The 21,588-nt window shown below is 44.1% G+C and overlaps 1 protein-coding gene across 5 annotated transcripts in view; it reads left to right on the top strand.

Moving 5' to 3' along the window:
• Positions 1–21,588, top strand: part of RIPOR3 (RIPOR family member 3) — a 259,002-nt gene that overhangs the window by 147,499 nt on the left and 89,915 nt on the right. For all 5 annotated transcript variants that reach the window (XM_075350608.1, XM_075350607.1, XM_075350606.1 and 2 more), the window contains 3 exons: positions 9,385–9,448; positions 13,047–13,090; positions 17,844–17,969. In XM_075350608.1, the coding sequence (XP_075206723.1) occupies positions 9,385–9,448; positions 13,047–13,090; positions 17,844–17,969 (234 nt within the window). The remainder of the gene's footprint in view (positions 1–9,384; positions 9,449–13,046; positions 13,091–17,843; positions 17,970–21,588) is intronic.

Raw genomic sequence — 21,588 nt, forward strand, 5'->3', positions numbered from 1 at the left:
CTGCCCTGCTTATTTTCTGTGTAATTTGTGTTCACACTGTGTATTTTTTGCTACCATTTTCCCAAACCATGCCAAAAACTGCAATATTTGAAAACAACACAACATGATAAAACACAAGACTTTGGGCACAATATGATCGACTGACCACCGACCATCACTGATAGAAAGCAGAACGTGACTATTACTTACAAGCTCTTTTCTGTTGAGCTTGTATGCACTGTATTAAGCTGGCCAGGATCACTGGAGCATGCCGTTGCCTCCTAATCCCAGCAGTTTCAGTGCTGTGCTCACAAACTGTACAGTAGCGGTGGTCGGTCTCATAGGCAATGAGCTGTAAACAAAAGAAAAGAACAATGTTAAAGCACACCAATCACCAGGATTTTCCTATATAACCTAAAGCCAGTGCTATACTGGCACGATCAGGCTGATTCTTTACATACCTTTAGTTGTCAGCTGGGATGTATAGGTTTTGAAAACACAAGCAAGTAAAGTTTGTAAAATGAGCAGCTTTTTGAATGACAGCAGCTGCAGCAGCTGATAGCTGGGGTGGGTATTCATAGTAATCCCCTCCCCCTGTTATTTATGCTAATTTTATTATGGAATCGTTTTACTTTGTGACTAGAAGGACCTGTGCTGATGTCATAACCATGAGACCAGTAAGGTCGGGGCCTCAGCCAACATAGCTTATACCAGGAAGCAACTTAGGCTAGTTTCACACTTGTGTTGAACGGCATCCGTCACATTGCGTTGTGTAACGCATGTAACGGATGCCTTGCAAAAAGTGTGATAATAAAGGCCACGGATTCCAGTGAAATAACGCATTGCGTTAAGTTTTCTTTGGGCCGAGAGAGAGAGAGCACCCATCATCCCCGCGCACAGCCCGACATCGCCGCACACAGCCCGACACCCCCGCACACAGCCCGACATCCCCGCACACAGCCCGACATCCCCGCACACAGCCCGACATTCCCGCACACAGCCCGACATTCCCGCACACAGCCCGACATCCCCGCACACAGCCCGACATCCCCGCACACAGCCCGACATCCCTGCACACATCCCGACATTCCCGCACACAGCCCGACATCCCCACACACAGCCCGACATCCCCGCACACAGCCCGACATCCCCGCACACAGCCCGACATCCCCGCACACAGCCCGACATCCCCGCACACAGCCCGACATCCCCGCACACAGCCCGACATCCCCGCACACAGACCGACATCCCCGCACACAGCCCGACACCCCCGCACACATCACCGCACACAGCCCGACATCCCCGCACACAGCCCCGCACACAGCCCGACACTACAGCCCTCATCATTCCTGCACACATCCCGACACTACCGCACCCATCATCACCGCACACACACACCGGCATTACCTCAGTGACGTCCCCGCTGACAGCGGCATTCACTTCAGCTGCTGCGTGGAGCTCACAGGAGCGGCGTTCTACTGCCGCTCCTGTCAGCTTCATGTAGCAGAGCTGGATGTGTTGCGGGACCTCTGGATTACGTCGGACCTGGAGGGGTATTTGGGGATTTTAATAAAGTGGTAAAAGAGGGTGGTTTTTTTGTCTTTTATTTCAAATAAAGGATTTTTTCGGGTGTGTGTGTTTATTTTCTTTAACTTACAGATTAATCATGGAGGGTATCTCGTGGAGACGCCTGACATGATTAATCTAGGACTTATTGGCAGCTATGGGCTGCCAATAACTCCTTATTACCCCGATTTGCCAACGCACCAGGGCAAATCGGGAAGAGCCGGGTACAGTCCGAGAACTGTCGCATCTAATGGGCGGCTGCTGGCTGATATTGTTAGGCTGGGGGGCTCCCCATAATGTGGGGCTCCCCAGCCTGAGAATACCAGCCTTCAGCCGTATGGCTTTATCTGGCTGGTATTAAAATTGGGGGGGACCGCACGCCGTTTTTTTAAATTATTTATTTATTTCACTGCACAGTATAGACCCGCCCACCGGCGGCTGTGATTGGTTGCGGTGAGACAGCTGTCAGTCAGCGTGGGGGCGGGTCTGGCTTCAACCAATCATAGGCGTCGGTGGGCGGGGAAAGCAGGGAATACGAGATTGAATAATGGGCGGCCGGCTTTTTCAAAAGAGGAAAAGCCGCCGCAGCAGTGTGGACGCCGTGCAGCGCCGCGCCGGTGATCGGTGAGTATGAGAGAGGAGGGGAGAGGGGGGACAGAGACCAGGAGTGATTTTAAACGATTTCGATCGTTCTGCTGGACATGCTGAGCATGTGCAGTAGAACGTGACGAAATCCGTCAGCGGATTCCGCCGCTTAGCGCATAGCGGCAGAAACCGCCACCATAGACAATCATTAGACACCGTGGCGGATTCCAACAGAATCCGTCATGGTGCGCTATTTTAACGCTCCAAAAAACGTTACATGCTGCGTTCAATCCGCTAGACGCAGCGTCAAAATAACGCCGCTGCGTCGTCCAGCGGATGCAACGCAGACACTTGCGTTACAGTGCGTCGTCCATACAACTCTATGGAGAATAGCGCGGTCTGTTAATGGACTGCGCTATTCTCCATAGTGACGGAAGGCGCTGAACGCAAGTGTGAAACTAGCCTTATTTTTCTGTTGGCTGAGGCCTGGCGCCTTTTGGTCACATGGGTAAGACATCAGCACAGGTCCTTCTAGTCACAAAGTAAAACGATTCCATAATAGAATTAGCATAAATAACAGGGGGAGGACATAACTATGAATCCCTACAGAATGTAAGCCCGCAAGGGCAGGGTCCTCTTCCCTCTGTACTAGTCTGTCTATTGTAACTTGTATATGTATCCTGTATGTAACCCCCTTCTCATGTACAGCACCATAGAATTAATAGTGCTCTATAAATAAATATTATTATTAATAATAATAATAATAATACCCACCCCCAGCTATCAGCTGATTGACAGCTGCTGTCATTCAAAAAGCTGCTCATTTTACAAACTTTACTTGCTTGTGTTTCAAAACCTATACATCCCAGCTGACCATTACAGGTATGTATAGATTCAGCCTGATAGTGCCAGTATAGCACTGGCTTTAGGTTATATAGGAAAATCCTGCTGATTGGTTTGCTTTAATGTATCAAAAACTGCTGCAAATTTTAATAAGCAGTAAATTGAAAAAGTACTTGTTTTAACATACACTATCTATGAAGATGGGAGTTACTCTGTAACTTTGTGAGGTTTTGTTTCCACACTACATTTTTGTCATGGTGACTTTGAGATAGCGGGGAACCGGGGTTCCTAAGCTGTCCCTTAAGCTAGGGGACCCTACGCTATCCCTCACCTCAAGGATACTCCTAATGGTGGAGAGGCCTGATTTTCCTTCCTGGCCCTGCTCCTGACTAGTCCTGATCTAATCCCTCCAGTGGGACGGGACAGGAGAATGTAGAAATCACAGATAAAGACAGACAAGAGAAAAACTAATACTCTGTCACGTAACACACACAGGATAAGACAATAAGAGGTTCAGGAGGAAATAAGAGCAGGAAGGAAGTACAAAGCAACAGGTGTAAACTCCTCTACTGCACCAATCAAAAAGCACCACTAAACACAACTTTCACCAGAGAGTCTGGGACAGCACACTAGACAGACCAACACAGAACAAACTATAGCTGGCATAGGTAGAAGGATTCCAACAGTATAAATAGGAGGGGAGCAGATGTGCTAGGTCTCCCCACAACATGTGATTAAAGGAGCAAGCAGACTTGTAGAGATTAACTCTTGCTAGCCTGCTTATGAATGAGCACACAGCCGGTCAATGCCCGAGTCTGCCTTTGTTAATCCTAGACACCAAGAAGCCATTGGCGGAGTGTCAGATTCTGCAATCTGTACAGTTGAACCCCGCCATGACAGTTGGCAAAGTTTGTGCAAAACTCCGTGTGACAATTTCCTCACATCTTATAATAGTTATATTTCATTAGGATCCCAATCTGGAATGGAAGGCGCCTCAATATATTCCAGAGCCATATCTGCAGGGGACAAGGAGCCTGGACTGATAATGATGACAGTGTCTTCACTACTCAATAATATATCTGTATGTAAAGAGGCTCCGCTGACATTCATGAGTCCCTTATATATCATGTCCTACCCAGGAGTCCAGTAGGCATCTGCTTTACATTAGCGCAACAGGCTGAAAATGTCCATAAACAGTAAGGACATGCCAGATACACGTGTGCAGAATGAGGGCGGACAGATGTTATTTGTCTCTATATGTACAGCAGATTCTTGATGGAAATGAGCTGAGAGACCCCAGCAGCTGGGATATTAATAGGATCGTCTGTCTGGCCTTTTTCATTTCCAATGTGGTGACATCTTTGCATAAACCTTGTGACTTCACTGTACTAAGCACGACCTCTGCATCTTTCTATTAAAGGGCCAGAAAAAAAACAAAAAACTTAAATAAAATAAAAAAAATAGTAGAATGATAAGGAAAAGTTTACTTGGATCTATAAAACTCAATAATCTGTAATATGTTACTAATGACCTGGGAAGTATTTTTCATATTCACCTGAGAATTCTTGTTGTCTAAAGTATTAATATATGTTTTCATTAATTAGAGGGAGTCTGAGAGCAGTTTTGACCTCTTTAAAACTGCTGACAGCACTGGATAGGTGGGAGGTGACACAGGTTAGGGTACTTTCACACTTGCGTTTATTTCCTTCCTTTACAATCTGCCCTTTTGGAAAACAGCGGAATCCGTTAACGGATTCCGCTGTTTCCCATAGACTTGTATGGGTGACGGATTGTACCAAAAGGACCTGCGTTGCTTCCACTGGGCGACGCTCCGTTGCTTCCGCCCAGCAGGAGGAACGCAGCATGTAACGTTGTTTTGAGCAGCGGAATCCTCTGGATTTCACCGCGCATGCTCTTTTTTTTTTTTTTTTAAAATCAAACTTTATTTTGGCTCGCGGTGGCCGAACGTTCAGCTGAGCGCTCTGCCGTCGGCAAGCGACAGCGCTCAGCTGAGCGACCGGCCGCCAGCATGCCCGGCCGCCGGCAAGTCACAGCGCTCAGCTGAGCGCCCGCCCGCCGGCATGCCCGGGTGCTGGCAAGTGACAGCACTCAGCTGATCACCCGGCGGTCAGCTGCAGGGAGCGATCAGCTGATCACCCGGCGGCCGGCAAGTGACAGCGCTCAGCTGATCACCCGGCGGTCGGCTGCAGGGAGCGCTCAGCTGATCACCCGGCGGCCGGCTACTGGGAGTGATCAGCTGATCGTTCACAATAGTCTGCCGCTAAAACTGTAAAAAAAAAAAAAATCAAAACAAATTGCGTTGTTTTGCAGCATCCGTTGCATCCGTTGTGCCACTATATGCAACACATCCGTTGCATCCGTTACACAACGCAATGCAACGGATACCGTTCAACGCAAGTGTGAAACTAGCCTTATAGGGTTATTCTCATCTTCATAAATTGGGGTTGTCAGATGGTGCTCCGAAATACAAGCAAATTTGCCATTTGCTACTTATTAAAATTCTTAGCCATTTTTTACATATTGACACTTTTCTTTTGTATACAGCTTGTTGTTTTGGAGCCCAACCAATGCTAGAAGACATCAGAACATGAGCAGTGCTTACAAGCTCTTTACTGTTGAGCTTGTAAGCAGTGTTTTAAAGCTGTCCATGACCCTGGATTTGTACACTCTGGTGGTCTAACCCAAGACGTTTACCCACCGATACCTCCATTAATAAAATTCTCAGACACTTCAGCTTGGATAAATTCTCCACAGCAGCCTTTATTTAAGAAATACATCACAATTTAACAAATTGAAGAATACCCTAAACTTGGTAAGGTCCTTGAAGCCACAAAAGAGCTCTGATGATTGGCAAAACCAAAACAATAAACCACAATTACTCCCAGCCATAAGCCTCATAGGCTCAGGAGCACCATAACCAAAGGGGTCCTTTTCCATGAACAGGTTCACAGGGACCCGACATTCCTTTGCTGGGTGTCCCAAAAATCACCAGATCAACTAAGAAATCCTTTACAATTAGGGAATCCATATCCTGATGAATCCCCCTGGCCAGTTTAGAACCAACTTCAAGGACCCCTCCAAGCGCCATTAGCAACCATAGCCTCATAAGACTGTCCGTTACCAATTGCCACTCCTCAAGTATCCCCAATAGTTAGGGTGGGAGTATAATTCTGTCTCTAGGAATGAGAATAATTAAACCCCCGCCACTACCTGGCCTTTTTACCCCCTCACCCACCACTGACCCTACTACTTCACATTATAATAACCCCACCTTTCCTCCATCCCATGTTTATGTTCCCCTCCTCCCATCGTCTGGGACATTGGCCTTCTCAGAATGGCTGAAGAGCCATGTTAACTCCCAATCCTAGACAGCTTCAGAGCAGTGCTTACAAGCTAGACAGCAGCAGTGGTCGGCCTCCTAGGCAACAAGCTGTAAGCAAAAGAATAGTTTCTTAAGAACAGCTGAAAATTTTATTAAGCAACTAATTGTCAAAGTGGGATACTTGGAAGGGAAGGATGAAAACTTGGTTTTCTCAATCTTGCAAGAAGCATGACCGTCATTTAGGTACAGTTGAAACCAGACGTTTACATACACCATATAAAAAGACACATCTGCAGGTTTTTCTCACTATCTGAGATGAAATCAGAATAAACCATTCCCAATTTAGGTCAATAAGGAACCAAAATTATTTATATTTGCCAAATGCCAGAATAATGAGAGAGAGAATGGTTTAAGACATTTTTATTACTTTTTGCAAAGTCAAAAGTTTACATACATTTCATTGGTATTTGGTACTATCATCCTTAAACTTTATGACTTTGGTCAAAGGTTTTGTATATTCTTCCACAAGCTTCTCACAATAGTTGGTAGCAATTTGGGCCCATGCCTCCTGACAGAATTGGTGTAACTGAGCTGTTTGTAGGTTGCCTTGCTCGCACCTGGCTTTTTCAGCTTTGCCCATACATTTTCAATAGGATTGACATCAGGGTTTTGTGATGGCCACTCCAAAATGTTGACTTTGTTGTCCTTAAGCCACTTTGTAACCAGTTTGGCAGTATGCTTCGTGTCATTGTTCATTTGGAAGACCCATTTCTGCCCAAGCTTTAAGTCCCTAGCTGATGTCTTGAGATGTTGCTTCAGTATTCCACATTCTTCTTTCCTCATGATGGCATCTGTTTTGTGAAGTGCACTAGTCCCTCATGCAGCAAAACAACCCAACAACTTGATGCTGCCATCCCTGTGTTTCACAGTTGGGATGGTGTTCTTAGGGTACAAAATGTATCCCTTTTTCTTCCAAATGTAATGATGGTCCTTATGGCCAAACAATTCAATTTTAGTTTCATCAGACCCCAGGACATGTTTCCAAAAATTAAGGTCTTTGTTCCTGTGTGCATTTGCAAACCTTAATGTGGCATTTTTAGGTTTCTTTTGGAGTAATAGCTTCTTCCTGGCTGAGTGACCTTTCAGCCCATGTTGATACAGTACTGGTTTCACTGTGGATAATGAGACAATCTTACCAGCTTCCGCCAGCATCTTCACAAGGTCTTTTGCTTTTGTTCTTGGGTTGATATGCACATGTCTGACCAAAGCACGTACATCTCTGGTACACAGAACCCATCTCCTTCCTGAGAGGTATGATGGCTTGACATTCCCATCTTGTTTGTACTTGCGTATAATTGTTTGTTCAGATGAATGAGGCACATTCAGGTATCTGGAAATTGCACCCAACAATGATGCAGGCTTGTGCAAGTCCACAATTCTCTTCCTGAGATCTTGACTTTTTTTTGTTTTCTTTTTAACTTTCCCGTGATGGTACACAAAGAAGCAGTGTATTTCAGGTGTGCATTAAAATACATCCACAGGTTTGTCTCTAATTAACTCAGATGTTGCCAATAAACATATCAGAAGCTTCCAAAGACATGACATCATCATATGGGCTGTCCCATATTGTTTAAAGTAATAAAAATGCCCTCAAATATTTTATCTCTCTCTCTCTAATTGGCCGAAAACGGGAAAGGTTTATTCTGATTTCATGTCAAATAATGAGAAAAACATGCAGATGTATCTTTTTAGATAGTGTATGTAAACATCTGGTTTCAACTGTATGTGTAAACCGCACCATCCTTTGCATTTCCTTAAGGAAAGAATATCAATTCATATTACTCTTTTTGCTTAGGTAAATAGTTTAGAACATTAATTTTCATATATTGTTAGGTTATTATGGGTTAATAAAGAGGGATGCGGTATTCTCAGTTTACAAAGAGCATCTCCTCCTCTGGAGGATCTGCCTCATCCTGTATTACACGGGCAACCAATTGATTTAAAAGGATATTGTGTAATGCTTAATTTCCCCTGTGGTGGCGCTGCAGGGAAATTGAACATTTAAGGGGGCTTTACACACAACGACATCGCTAACGAGATGTCGTTGGGGGTCACGGAATTCGTGACGCACATCCGGCCTCGTTAGCGACGTCGTTGCATGTGAAACGCACGAACGACCGCTAACGATCAAAAATACTCACCTAATCGTTGATCATTGACACGTCGTTCTAATCCCAAATATCGTTGCTGCTGCAGGACGCAGGTTGTTCGTCGTTCCTGCGGCAGCACACATCGCTATGTGTGACACCGCAGGAACGAGGAACAACATCGTACCTGCGACCGCCGGCAATGAGGAAGGAAGGAGGTTGGCGGGATGTTCCGGCCCGCTCATCTCCGCTTCTATTGGGCGGCCGCTTAGTGACGCTGCTGTGACACCGAACGAACCTTCCCCTTAAAGGAGAGATTGTTCGACGGCCACAGCGACGTTGGTGAAGAGGTAATTGCGTGTGATGCGCTGCCGTACCGATATTATTCGCTATGGCAGCGATCACCCCGTGACGCGCCACCGACGTGGGTGGGTGCTATCGCTTGCGACATCGCTAGAGATGTTACAGTGTGTAATGCCCACTTAACTGGCAGATTTCATCACAGATTATCACAGAGTCCCACTTTTAGCTGTTTTATGAGTCTCCGGACATTTATTAATAGTGACAAGGAAAAGGGGTAAGGGTTGACATAGGCCAGGCGTCCATGGACCGACAGATGTACTACATTTTGTGCAAACTCCTAGCAGACATAGATTAAAATTTTGGGTCACAGACAGCACAAGAAGCGGCAAACATATTAAACAGTATACATTTGGCATATCTACGTATGAAACGCCAGTCGTAATACATTTCCCCTACATCTGTTAGAAAGTGGCTTTTCCGTCTGTGTTTGTGACCTATGGGCTGTGTATAATAAATTCTCGAGACTGGGTAAGATTGAGGGCGCAGTCAGAATTTCAAGAAAGATGCAGATCCGGCTGCGAAAACACGTGATCTAATATTTCTTGTGTCTTATTGTAGGACATGTGTATGATTGAGGGAGCGCTGGAAGTCCACCTGGGAGAGTTCCTCATTAAGATGAAAGGTAAATCCCACACGTTAGGGTAACAACATGGTACAATTTCTATAGGTATGTAATGTTAAAGAGTAACTGAACTTTGAACTTTTCATATTTGACTGCCACTTTATTTTTTGTCGAGTAATCATCTGTTAAAATGGATCTGTTGACAAAAAAATTCTACAAACACAACTTTTTTGTCCGATTTGAAAAAATAGATTTTTGCAGGATCCGTTTTTTTAACATTGGAGTCTATGAAAACCAAATCCGTTAACTGATTGCTATTTAGCCATATGCTTTTTTTCCGTTGTAAAGGATCTGTTGGGTTTTTTTCTTACTGGATCAGTTGCAAATGGAAGATATTTAGCAATCAGTTAACGGATCTGTTTTCCAAAGACTCCCATGTTAAAAAAAAAAAAAAATCCTGCAAAATTCTACTTTTTTTCAAAAGGTTGTGTTTGCAGAACTTTTTTGCACATGGATCTGTTCTAACAGATGATTACTGGACATGTGAACTTAGCCTAATTACCTCCTGCAGTTTGACTAGGGTCCGAATCCTGATACCTTCACCGAATAAGAAAAGGATTTTAGTCCAGCACCTGAAGATTAATTAACCTTTGGATTAGCTGTGGCTGATTTAGATGATCAGTCAGCGGGCCGTTTCCCAAGAGCTTAAACAAGAAAAGGATTTTAGTCCAGCACCTGAAGATTTTATTCCGGTTCCAGGCTATTCAGAGACTTGATAAAATCATTAATGTTTTATTGGTGTATAAAAATACAAAAAATTAAAATCATTGCGTCTTATGCGTTTCATGCTATGAGTAAGAGCTCAGTTTGAGCTTGAAACGCGTAAGACGCAATGGTTTTAATATTTTGTATTTTTATACACCAATAAAACATTAATGATTTTATCAAGTCTCTGACTACCCTGGAACCGGAATAAAATCTTCAGGTGCTTGACTAAAATCCTTTTCTTGTTTGAGCTCCCGGGAACCGGCCCACTGACTGTCCGTGCACTGATCATCTAAATCGGCCACAGCTAATCCAAAGGTGAGCTGAACCTAAAAATTCACTGAATGCTAAATAGACCCCTGAACAGTTAAGCATAAAATGCATGAGCGTACAGACAGCGCAGAGAATGGATCCGATGCCCCCATCGATCTCCAGGCATTTAAACTTGCCTTCCAAATTTTAAAAAAACAAACAAACAAGAAACCATGTTCCAAGTTTAACTACGCTTAAGGGGATTGTTGACTATTAGACTAAAGGGGGCTTTACACGCTGCGATATCGTTAGTGAAATATAGTCAGGGTCACGGTGTTTGTGATGCACATCCGGCTTCAGTAACGAGATCGCAGTGTGTGATACCTACGAGCGACCTTAAACGATCGCAAAATAGGTCAAAATCATTTGCTGTGGAGATATCATCCTGAAACCAAAAATCGTTGTCTGATTATTAGCGAAGTGGTTCCTCGTTCCTGCGGCAGCACATATCGCTATGTGTGAGACCGCAGGAGCAAAGAACATCTCCTTACCTGCCTCCACCGGCAATGCGGAAGGAAGGAGGGGGGCGGGATGTTACGTCCTGCTCATCTCCGCCCCACCGCTTCTATTGGACGCCTGCCGTGTGACGTCGCTGTGACGCCGCAAGAACCGCCCCCTTAGAAAGGAGGCGGTTTGCCGGCCAGAGCGACGTCTCAGGGCAGGTAAGTCCGTGTGACGGGGACTAACGAGGTTGTGCGCCATGGGCAATGATTTGCCCGTGTCGCACAACCGACGGGGGCGGGTACGATCGCTTGTGATCTCGCTAGCGAGATCGCAGCGTGTAAAGTACCCTTAACCTCCTGCTTAATCAATTCAGGACCCTAATTACAATAAAACAGTCTATACTCACCTCCTTTAATGTTGCTGTTCGAGTGATGTCAGTGCTGCTGGTCTCGGCGTGTAACATGACTTGTGTCGCAACAGCCAATGAGCGGTTGCTGCTTAGCTGCATTTCATCAATTTTTGGTGGATGCGAAGCCACTGACTGTCTGCAGCCTGCACGTTGCGCAACAGATCATGTCACTTTTCCAGGAAAAGCGCTGCTGGAGGAGGGAAGTGTAGACTGTTATTATTTTTATTACGGTCCTGAATTGATTAATAGGAATCTCTCTTTATTGCCTGACTAGCAAAATACCGCTGCTTCACTCACAGAAAATGTTACATTGTTGGTTACACGTGCTAAGGTTCCATTTTTAGTTTCATCCTGACGTTGACATCTTGAGCATTTAAAATTTTGTATTTTCAACTCTTCCTTTTTGTTAGTTTGGTGTCAACAGTTCTTTATTTTTACATATTTGTCATAACACTGAGGAGAACAAAACACAGTCCTTAGTATTATGATTTCTAGTAATCTCACACTGATCAGAGATTTAATAGCTGAATCTATATATATAAAGCAGAACATGTGTCCTGAAGGATCTCAAATCTCAGTTATGAAAACTGCCTCACAATCAGACTGTTTAGTTGTCCATAACAACCAATCAGAGCTCAGCTTTCACTTTACCCCAGCAGCTTCAACGCTGAAAGCTGCACTCTGGTTGCTATAGGCAACCAGGACAATCTTACTGTGAGGCAGTTCTCATAAATGAGGCCCCATTTATTTCTACGTTGGTTGTTGACAGCCGTTGCTGTAATTACAGACCTTAAAGCGATTTATCAGGTTGCCCCAATGACTATATATGGTTGATGCCCTTTTAAGAGCAACTCTTCGGGCACCATTGCTTCAATTCTATAAGATCCTTTGGGCAAAACTGTCAGCAGCTTCAATGCTGAAAACTGCATTCTAGTTGGTATGGGCAACCAGAACGATCTTACTGTGAGGCAATCTTGATAAATGCAGCCCCAGTTACTTCTGCAGTGATTATAGGCAATCAGAACGATCTTACTTTGAGGCAATTCTCATAAATAAGACCCCAGTTACTTGTGCAGTAGCTATAGGCAACCAGAATGATCTTACTGTGAGGCAGTTCTCATAAATGTGGCCTCAGTTACTTGTGCACTGGTTGTTGACAGCTATAGTTACCCTCTTTCGAGGGACTTATCAAGTTGCCTCATCTTAGCGACTATATGGTTGCAGCCCATTTAAGAGCAACTCTTTGAGCACTGTTGCCTTAATTCTTTAAAGACCCTTTGGGTAAACACTGTAGTTTTCTATTCAACACACACACACACACGCGCACACACACACACACACACACACACACACACACACACACACACACATTTTCTCCTTTTTTTCTATAGAGACTCAATTCGAGGGGCCAAATCTCGTGAAGGTGGGGGAGAAGATTTTGAGTTTCAATATTCGCAGTATCTTTAGTCTGGTGTTAAAGATGGACTGTGCACACAGATTTTCTGATTTATATAGATTGTTAAAATCTCTGCACTGGAGAAGAGAAAATAAAAAAGAAAAAAAAATGTAATCCACTTTGCAGCCACTATTATATCATATGTCCAGAGCTAAACATGAAAAAATCAGTATAAAGTCCTCTATAAATGGCTGCACCACATTGTATTGGTGTTAGTAGGGTGTGTTGTGTAATGGAGTTCTGATTGTGACATTTCCCTCGTCCTGTCTTAGGTCTGGTGGGCTACGCTCGGCTCTGTCCTGGGGACCATTATGAGGTACAGTAACTATTCAGAGAAAATATTGTTTTTAATCTGCTATTGTTAGTAAAACAGAACCAAGTCATAGTCCATAAAAGTCAGAATTACGACCCAACCGTGAGGTCATATCCAGTAACCATGGACGGGGAAACAGTGGGCTCCCTTCAATTCTGCTTTCTGAGCATGTGATGGGAACTGCCTGTAGCTGCGGGAATATGGACAATGTGTAAATTCTTCATCTGTCAGAACAAAAATAAACTTGAACTTGAGCTAAGGCTACATGGAGTCTTTGTAGATCTACTACATGATTTTATCTATTGAGTCACATCTGCCCATAAGAAAGGATCCAACTCCATGTATTCCTATGCACTTAGGAAGAGATAGTCCAGCTCTATGGAAAAGCAATCTTACTCTGATTGTGGCATCTAGGTGGACACACTGTCTGGGCTCAGGACTGCATTGCTGATTTGCATCGGTGTGCTGGACATTTCTTATCTTTATCCCTTTGGACTGCAGCTGCAAAAGTCTCTGTATCCTTAAGCCTGCTTTACATGTCACAATTTCGCATACGATATCGTATGCGATCGTAACCGCCCCCATCGTATGTGCGGCACGTTCAATTTTGTTGAATGTGCCGCACAAACGATTAACCCCCGTCACACGTACTTACCTTCCATTCGACCTCGATGTGGGCGGCGAACGTCCACTTCCTGGAGTGGGAGGGACGTTCGGCGTCACATCAACGTCACGTGGCAGCCGGCCAATAGAAGCGGAGGGGTGGAGATGAGCGGGACGTAAACATCCCGCCCACCTCCTTCCTTACGCATAGCCGGCTGGAGCCGCGGGAGGCAGGTAAGATCTGTTCAATGTTCCCGGGGTGTCACACACTGCGATGTGTGCTGCCTCGGGAACATTGAACAACCCGACGTGCAATTCGCCAGGATTCAACGATGTGTATGCGATGAACGTTTTAACGTTCAATCGCAATTGCACGTACCTGTCACACACTGCAATGTACCTTACGATGCCGGATGTGCGTCACTTACGACGTGACCCCGCCGACACATCGTAAGATATATTGTAGCGTGTAAAGCGGGCTTTAGCCTAGAGGGACATTTACACTGCAAGTGAATTGTGAGCAAGCATTGTTAAAAACTCTCGTTTCACGATAATCTCGTAGTGTAAACAGGCTGCCGATCACCTGATGAATATGTAAAACACTCGCTCATTGGCTGAGATGATCTTTTGCACAGTGTAAAGGATCATCGTTCTCGACGGTGCATTGCCCTGTGTAAACTGGACTTGTGCTGCGGAGAACCATGAGTGTAGAGTCATCTAGTATAAAGCACTCAGTGCACATCGATTGGGTTGGTCATTTAAACAACTGCCGATTGGTAAAAGTTCACCTATCAGAGACCATATCATGCCGATGGTCTGTCTGTATTAACGGACTATTAAGGCCCTGTCACACACAGAGATAAATCTGCGGCAGATCTGTGGTTGCAGTGAAATTGTGGACAATCAGTGCCAGGTTTGTGGCCGTGTACAAATGGAACAATATGTCCATGATTTCACTGCAACCACAGATCTGCCAAAGATTTATCTCTGTGTGTGACAGGGCCTTTACACTAGCCACATATGTATTTGCATGACAAACATATCCAATTGATGAATTTGAAAAAGAATCTTCACCTAAAATATTATATATATATATATATATATATATATATATATATATATACACAGTTAGGTCCAGAAATATTTGGACAGTGACACAAGTTTTGTTATTTTAGCTGTTTACAAAAACATGTTCAGAAATACAATTATATATATAATATGGGCTGAAAGTGCACACTCCCAGCTGCAATATGAAAGTTTTCACATCCAAATCGGAGAAAGGGTTTAGGAATCATAGCTCTGTAATGCATAGCCTCCTCTTTTTCAAGGGACCAAAAGTAATTGGACAAGGGACTCTAAGGGCTGCAATTAACTCTGAAGGCGTCTCCCTCGTTAACCTGTAATCAATGAAGTAGTTAAAAGGTCTGGGGTTGATTACAGGTGTGTGGTTTTGCATTTGGAAGCTGTTGCTGTGACCAGACAACATGCGGTCTAAGGAACTCTCAATTGAGGTGAAGCAGAACATCCTGAGGCTGAAAAAAAAGAAAAAATCCATCAGAGAGATAGCAGACATGCTTGGAGTAGCAAAATCAACAGTCGGGTACATTCTGAGAAAAAAGGAATTGACTGGTGAGCTTGGGAACTCAAAAAGGCCTGGGCGTCCACGGATGACAACAGTGGTGGATGATCGCCGCATACTTTCTTTGGTGAAGAAGAACCCGTTCACACATCAACTGAAGTCCAGAACACTCTCAGTGAAGTAGGTGTATCTGTCTCTAAGTCAACAGTAAAGAGAAGACTCCATGAAAGTAAATACAAAGGGTTCACATCTAGATGCAAACCATTCATCAATTCCAAAAATAGACAGGCCAGAGTTAAATTTGCTGAAAAACACCTCATGAAGCCAGCTCAGTTCTGGAAAAGTATTCTATGGACAGATGAGACAAAGATCAACCTGTACCAGAATGATGGGAAGAAAAAAGTTTGGAGAAGAAAGGGAACGGCACATGATCCAAGGCACACCACATCCTCTGTAAAACATGGTGGAGGCAACGTGATGGCATGGGCATGCATGGCTTTCAATGGCACTGGGTCACTTGTGTTTATTGATGACATAACAGCAGACAAGAGTAGCCGGATGAATTCTGAAGTGTACCGGGATATACTTTCAGCCCAGATTCAGCCAAATACCGCAAAGTTGATCGGACGGCGCTTCATAGTACAGATGGACAATGACCCCAAGCATACAGCCAAAGTTACCCAGGAGTTCATGAGTGCAAAAAAGTGGAACCTTCTGTAATGGCCAAGTCAATCACCAGATCTTAACCCAATTGAGCATGCATTTCACTTGCTCAAATCCAGACTTCAGACGGAAAGACCCACAAACAAGCAAGACCTGAAGGCTGCGGCTGTAAAGGCCTGGGAAAGCATTAAGAAGGAGGAAACCCAGCATTTGGTGATGTCCATGGGTTCCAGACTTAAGGCAGTGATTGCCTCCAAAGGATTCGCAACAAAATATTGAAAATAAAAATATTTTGTTTGGGTTTGGTTTATTCGTCCAATTACTTTTGACCTCCTAAAATGTGGAGTGTTTGTAAAGAAATGTGTACGATTCCTACAATTTCTATCAGATATTTTTGTTCAAACCTTCAAATTAAACGTTACAATCTGCACTTGAATTCTGTTGTAGAGATTTCAATTCAAATCCAATGTGGTGGCTGCAGAGCCCAACTCGCGAAAATTGTGTCACTGTCCAAATATTTCTGGACCTAACTGTATATATATATATACACACACTAACACACGAGCACACACATACACATACATACACAGCATTGGTCATGTTGGCATTGGTAATGGCACAATTGCTTTTACCTACAAAAGCTGTAGGTTTAACTTCAACCCTAGACAATATGGGCCACGTTCTACTCTGCTGTGATGTTCCATAATGTATTGACTAGGACAGCAAATGTAACTGAATAGTACAGTAGCTGCACACAATTGTGCAGCTGTGGGGAGGTGAGCTGGCTGTCAGACACAGCCGAGCTTCCCATGCAAACAGTTTGTTACCATCTCTGCCTTCCCGATAGTTGTATATCTGTTCCTCCTGTGGCACCAGCAGTCACGATTTTTGTGCCTAGTGAGGGACCAGGAGCAGCTGGGTCCTAGGAGAACCAGTGAGCTCTGCTATGCAGCCAGGAGACTACATTTCAACTGTAACTGGGGATAATATACCATCCCCAGCTACAGAGAAATCAGATTTAAAAACAAAAAGTATATATATATATATATATATATATATGTTGAAAAGCTTCCCATATGTAATAATAATAATAATATAATAAAATAATAATAAAAAAATCTTTCTTTCTATAGCGGCAACATATTCTGCAGCGCTTTTATAACCTTATGGGGGGTACAATGTGTCACATAAGTTAAAGCTAAACAAAAAATAGGTAAAAAAGAAATAACTTGCAATCTAAATCATTGTAACATCCCCAAATGCTATTATTCTGCAGATATGGAATTAATCTGCAGGTTAATAGAGTTCCAAAACTGCCTAGCCACTACACTGAAAGCCCAGCTACTGGGAGAAAATTAACTTCTTTCCTCCCACCAGCCTCTGGCTTTCAGTCATAGAAGCGCGGCCAGCATGGCTTCAATCCGGTAACGCTCTATGCATAGTGAGCAGCGGCTGTAACCACTCCCCAACACTGACTGACAGCCGGCTCTACAGTGCATCAGTGCTGAATCTCCAGTAATCTTCTACTGTTATCAACTTTCCTATGGAGAGGTGATCATTGTATTTGGTGGGAAAATCCTTTTAAATCTTCATTATGTCATAGAAATTGATTGCAATAAGTTCTCAGTTTAGGTTTCTTTCTTATTTATGCGTCATTTGTACTCTAAGCAGCCAAGCGATTTCCCATAGTTTTACTGCATAGTTTTACTTTGTACCAATAAAAGTTCCTGGTCACTGACAGAGAAGGTCACCAGTTCCCCTCCCGCTGGGACATTTAACTTCATAAGCCCACAGTCTTCACCACACATGGGGGAGAGATTTCTGCCTTGTACAAAGTCCGGCTGTAAATACCCAGAACCAGCACACTGTCTGTATCCCCCATGGCTCATCTTATTGCATGCTGTTCTTTAGGTTCTGATCCGTTTGGGTCGCCAGAGGTGGAGGTTAAAAGGCAAGATAGAAACTGACGACAGCCAGATGTGGGACGAGGAGGAGAGGATATTTATACCGAATCTCTGCGAGAATTTTGAAATCAAGGTAATGGATGTTTGGTGGTCTGACCTGGTCGAAGCCTCCCCATTTATGTATGTACTATATGGGAGAGAAAAGGCGCAATAGGGTCTTACCCGATATATTGTGCAAAATCATAAAGAAGTAATGCACTCACCTGATCGGGTTGTGCCAGTCACAACTCCATTAACAGCAAAAGTGAGCGCCCAAGCGGTCCAGCAGCAGCCCTGTTACACAAGTGGAACATCAAAGGAAAAACTGAAGAAAACAGGTTTTTTGCCGCGCTTGAAGACCACAGACGTTGATGTCAGAACAGATGATTCTTTTATTATTTCATTCCTACGCGTTTCGGAGACCCCAACTATCTCCTTCTTCAGGGAAAAGAACTTTACAGAGGCCAAGGAAGAGTCCTTTTAAGAAGCAATGAAAAGGGGAGGGGAGACAAAAAGAGGAAATCCTTGACTATGACGTCAGCTCACCATGTGCTGCAGAGCGCTCTGCAGCACATGGTGAGCTGACGTCATAGTCAAGGATTTCCTCTTTTTGACTTTCGATTTGACCCCACCGACATCGCACCTGCGATGTCGTAGTGTGCAAAGCCGCCCTATGAGTCTGTGAAAATATCGGACTGCACTCGGATGACAACAGAGTGTGATCAAATTTTCAATGACTGTCAGAATGGAGAAGGAGAATTTTTTTTTTAAATTTCTCCATGTATGAGAAAATAATCAGTCTGTTTTTCTTGAACATGGAAAAATCGGACGTGTGAACGGCGACTCACTGACATTGCAATTTACTACCAATGATACATTTTTTAGTGTTTGTCCACGGAATTGCTCCATGGCACTTGGATAACTTTTTAAGCTTATAATAGAGACAAAGGTGACCCTGCGATTTGACAGGCACTCCATGGAAATTAAATGAAATGAAACCATTGTTTCACTGACCATTAAGGCAGGCACGATGGGAATGGGTTAATAAGAGCAGCATTATGATAGAGGTTAGGTGGCGTGGGATAATGTTAAATTGCAGTTTCTAGCCACAGGCCATCTTCCTATAACTGTTCATTTTCTGCATGTTTTTCACACGGCTCTGTGCAAATAGCATTCTGCTCTGTTTATTTTTTTTGCGTTTTTTATCTTTTTTTTAATGTATTTTTGATGCACAGGTGACATAGCGGTTTTATGCATTTTTTTATGTGTAGAATAACATTGATCGGCTCAGACTAGCCCACCGGGAAATCCAGAAGTCCTCCGGTGGGCCCCGCTGCAGGGGGACAACAGATGGAAGGCTCCTTCTCCTCCTACCCTAGCACAGCTCGTCACTACTGATCTATTCTGCGTCCATAGCGGCACACTCCCTACTTCTCCTGCTGGCGCTGGGTGTTGGAGTCAGACTGACACCTATGAAGGTGGAGAAATGCCAATGACAGTAACCTCTCTCCTTCACAGGTGTCAGTCTGACTCCATTACCTTGCAACAGCACAGCAGGAGTAGGAGGGAATGTTCCACTATGGATGCAGATTAGTTGAGGAGCAAATAACAGTGCTAGATGACACCTCTCCTGCTGCGGTGCCAAACTGGCCAGCTTCCATTGTCCCCCGACAATGTAGGAGGGGGATCAGTGAGGCTACCATAGTAGCCACATGCTGTGCAGTCTGCACCCTCACCTCTCGGAGTAGGGGCTTGGTGTGGCTGTGATGTGATTGGTGCTGGGTGATTGCTGCCACTGGCCGGACCTCTACTACTCCCTCTTCTGCTAATGTTATCATTGACAAGACTCCTTCCTTGAGCTCAGAAAATTGGTAGGAGAAGCAGTTTTAAATACTATTGTATAAACTAATATGTGTAATAGAAATATGCATCAATTTTGGGAGATTGAGGTCTAGGCATATGTTTGGGAGGGGGAACTAGGCTATATATGAGGGAGGAGGACTAGACAATATAGGCTATATGTGGGGGAGGTGGGACTAGGCTATATGTGGGGGAGGGGGACTATGCTATATATGGGAGAGGGGGGATTAGGCTATATGTGGGAAAGGGGGAACAAGGCTATATAGGCTATATGTGGGGGAGGGGGACTAGGCTATATATGGGCGAGGGGGGACTATGCTTTATAGGCTATATATGGTGGAGGGGGGACTACACTTTCTAAGCTATATGTGGAGGAGGAGGGATTAGGCTATATAGGCTATTCGTGGGGAGGGGGGACTAGGCATTATAGGCTAATAATGGGGGAGGTAGGACTAGACTATGCAGGCTATATGTGAGAGAGGGGGACTAGGCTTTATGTAAGGGAGGGGGAATTAGGCTATATAGGCTGTATAGGCTATATGTGGGGGAGGGGGATTAGGCTATATAGGCTATATATGGGTGATGGGGACTTTTTTAAAAGAGCAAAGCTTTATAGAAAGGGGGCACAGGCTAGCACTGACAAGAAATTCAACATAATTTTCTCCACAAAAGTGGTGTAAATACAGCAAAAATGTAAGCCAGTCCCTGATTGTAGTAAAATTATTGTGGGGGCGCATGAAATACTGATGTGTGAATGAGGCCTTAAACATTGTATTGTGCGTCATGTACATGTACAAACTCCAGTAGGAACAAGTAATATGTCTATGTAGAGTAGCAGTGGGGTGGGCCTTGTGGATGAATTCCTCCTTTGGGTGCTAGGTACTCCAGTCCACACATAAAACCGCCATAGCTATTTAACATGCATTTTTTTCCGGCTCGCTATAAAAGTCTATGGATGTATTAAATCATGGCTTTTTTAAAGCAGGAAAAAGTCATTCAACTGCTTTGAGAAAATGCAATCCCGCGTTCACATTTGCATGTTTTCTGTGCTTTTTTGATGCCATTTTTTTGTTGATCGGCTTCATTAACCTTAATGGGGAAAAAAGTCCTACAGGGAAAAAAAACGCATTTCTGCACAGCTCTGCAACATCTTCAAATGCATCATGGGCATGAGTATCCATGAAATTGCATCCATCTTGCCTGAACTGTTAAACGCAGCAGATTTTTTGCCCAAAGTATGGAATGGAAAAAATCAGGGTTTGCGCTATTTGGGAACATGGCCATAGGGTTAGAATTGTTCCAGTTTGTAAGCCATCAGTCGATAAGGAAATACATTGGAATTGACCATCACGGTTTGTAGTCAGATTGTTAGTAATTGTCTATTTCTACTGTACAGTCTCACATCAGCAGCAGAGTAGTTACCCTAATAATTCCCATATGTCCAGAAACATATGGAACCTTTAAAGAGAATTTATGGCATCTGGCTGCCCTCCAAGACACCCCTCAGTGTTAAAGGTCTGTAGGGTAAAAAGGTATGCATACCTTACATTATATATGTGCACTCAGTGCATAGACGGCTTAGCATGGCGCACAGTGGCTGGCCGAGTGTAACCAGCAGCACTCGAATAAATCTACACGGTAACCCTGGACAGATGTGCGACTGTCAGAGACATTACTGTAATTCCAGGAATGAATCAGGGACTTTATTTAGATTCCTCTTCTTGGGCCACAAATCAGGTGGTTTGGTAATTGCTTGGGACTAATATCTTCAGTAAATTGATCACATGAGTATTGTAGTTCATGCAACCCATAGATGAAACCATCAGTAGGACAGCAATCCTGCAACGCCCTGG

Source organism: Anomaloglossus baeobatrachus, chromosome 5 (genome assembly GCF_048569485.1).
Source record: "Anomaloglossus baeobatrachus isolate aAnoBae1 chromosome 5, aAnoBae1.hap1, whole genome shotgun sequence".
Classification (NCBI taxonomy): Eukaryota; Metazoa; Chordata; class Amphibia; order Anura; family Aromobatidae; genus Anomaloglossus; species Anomaloglossus baeobatrachus.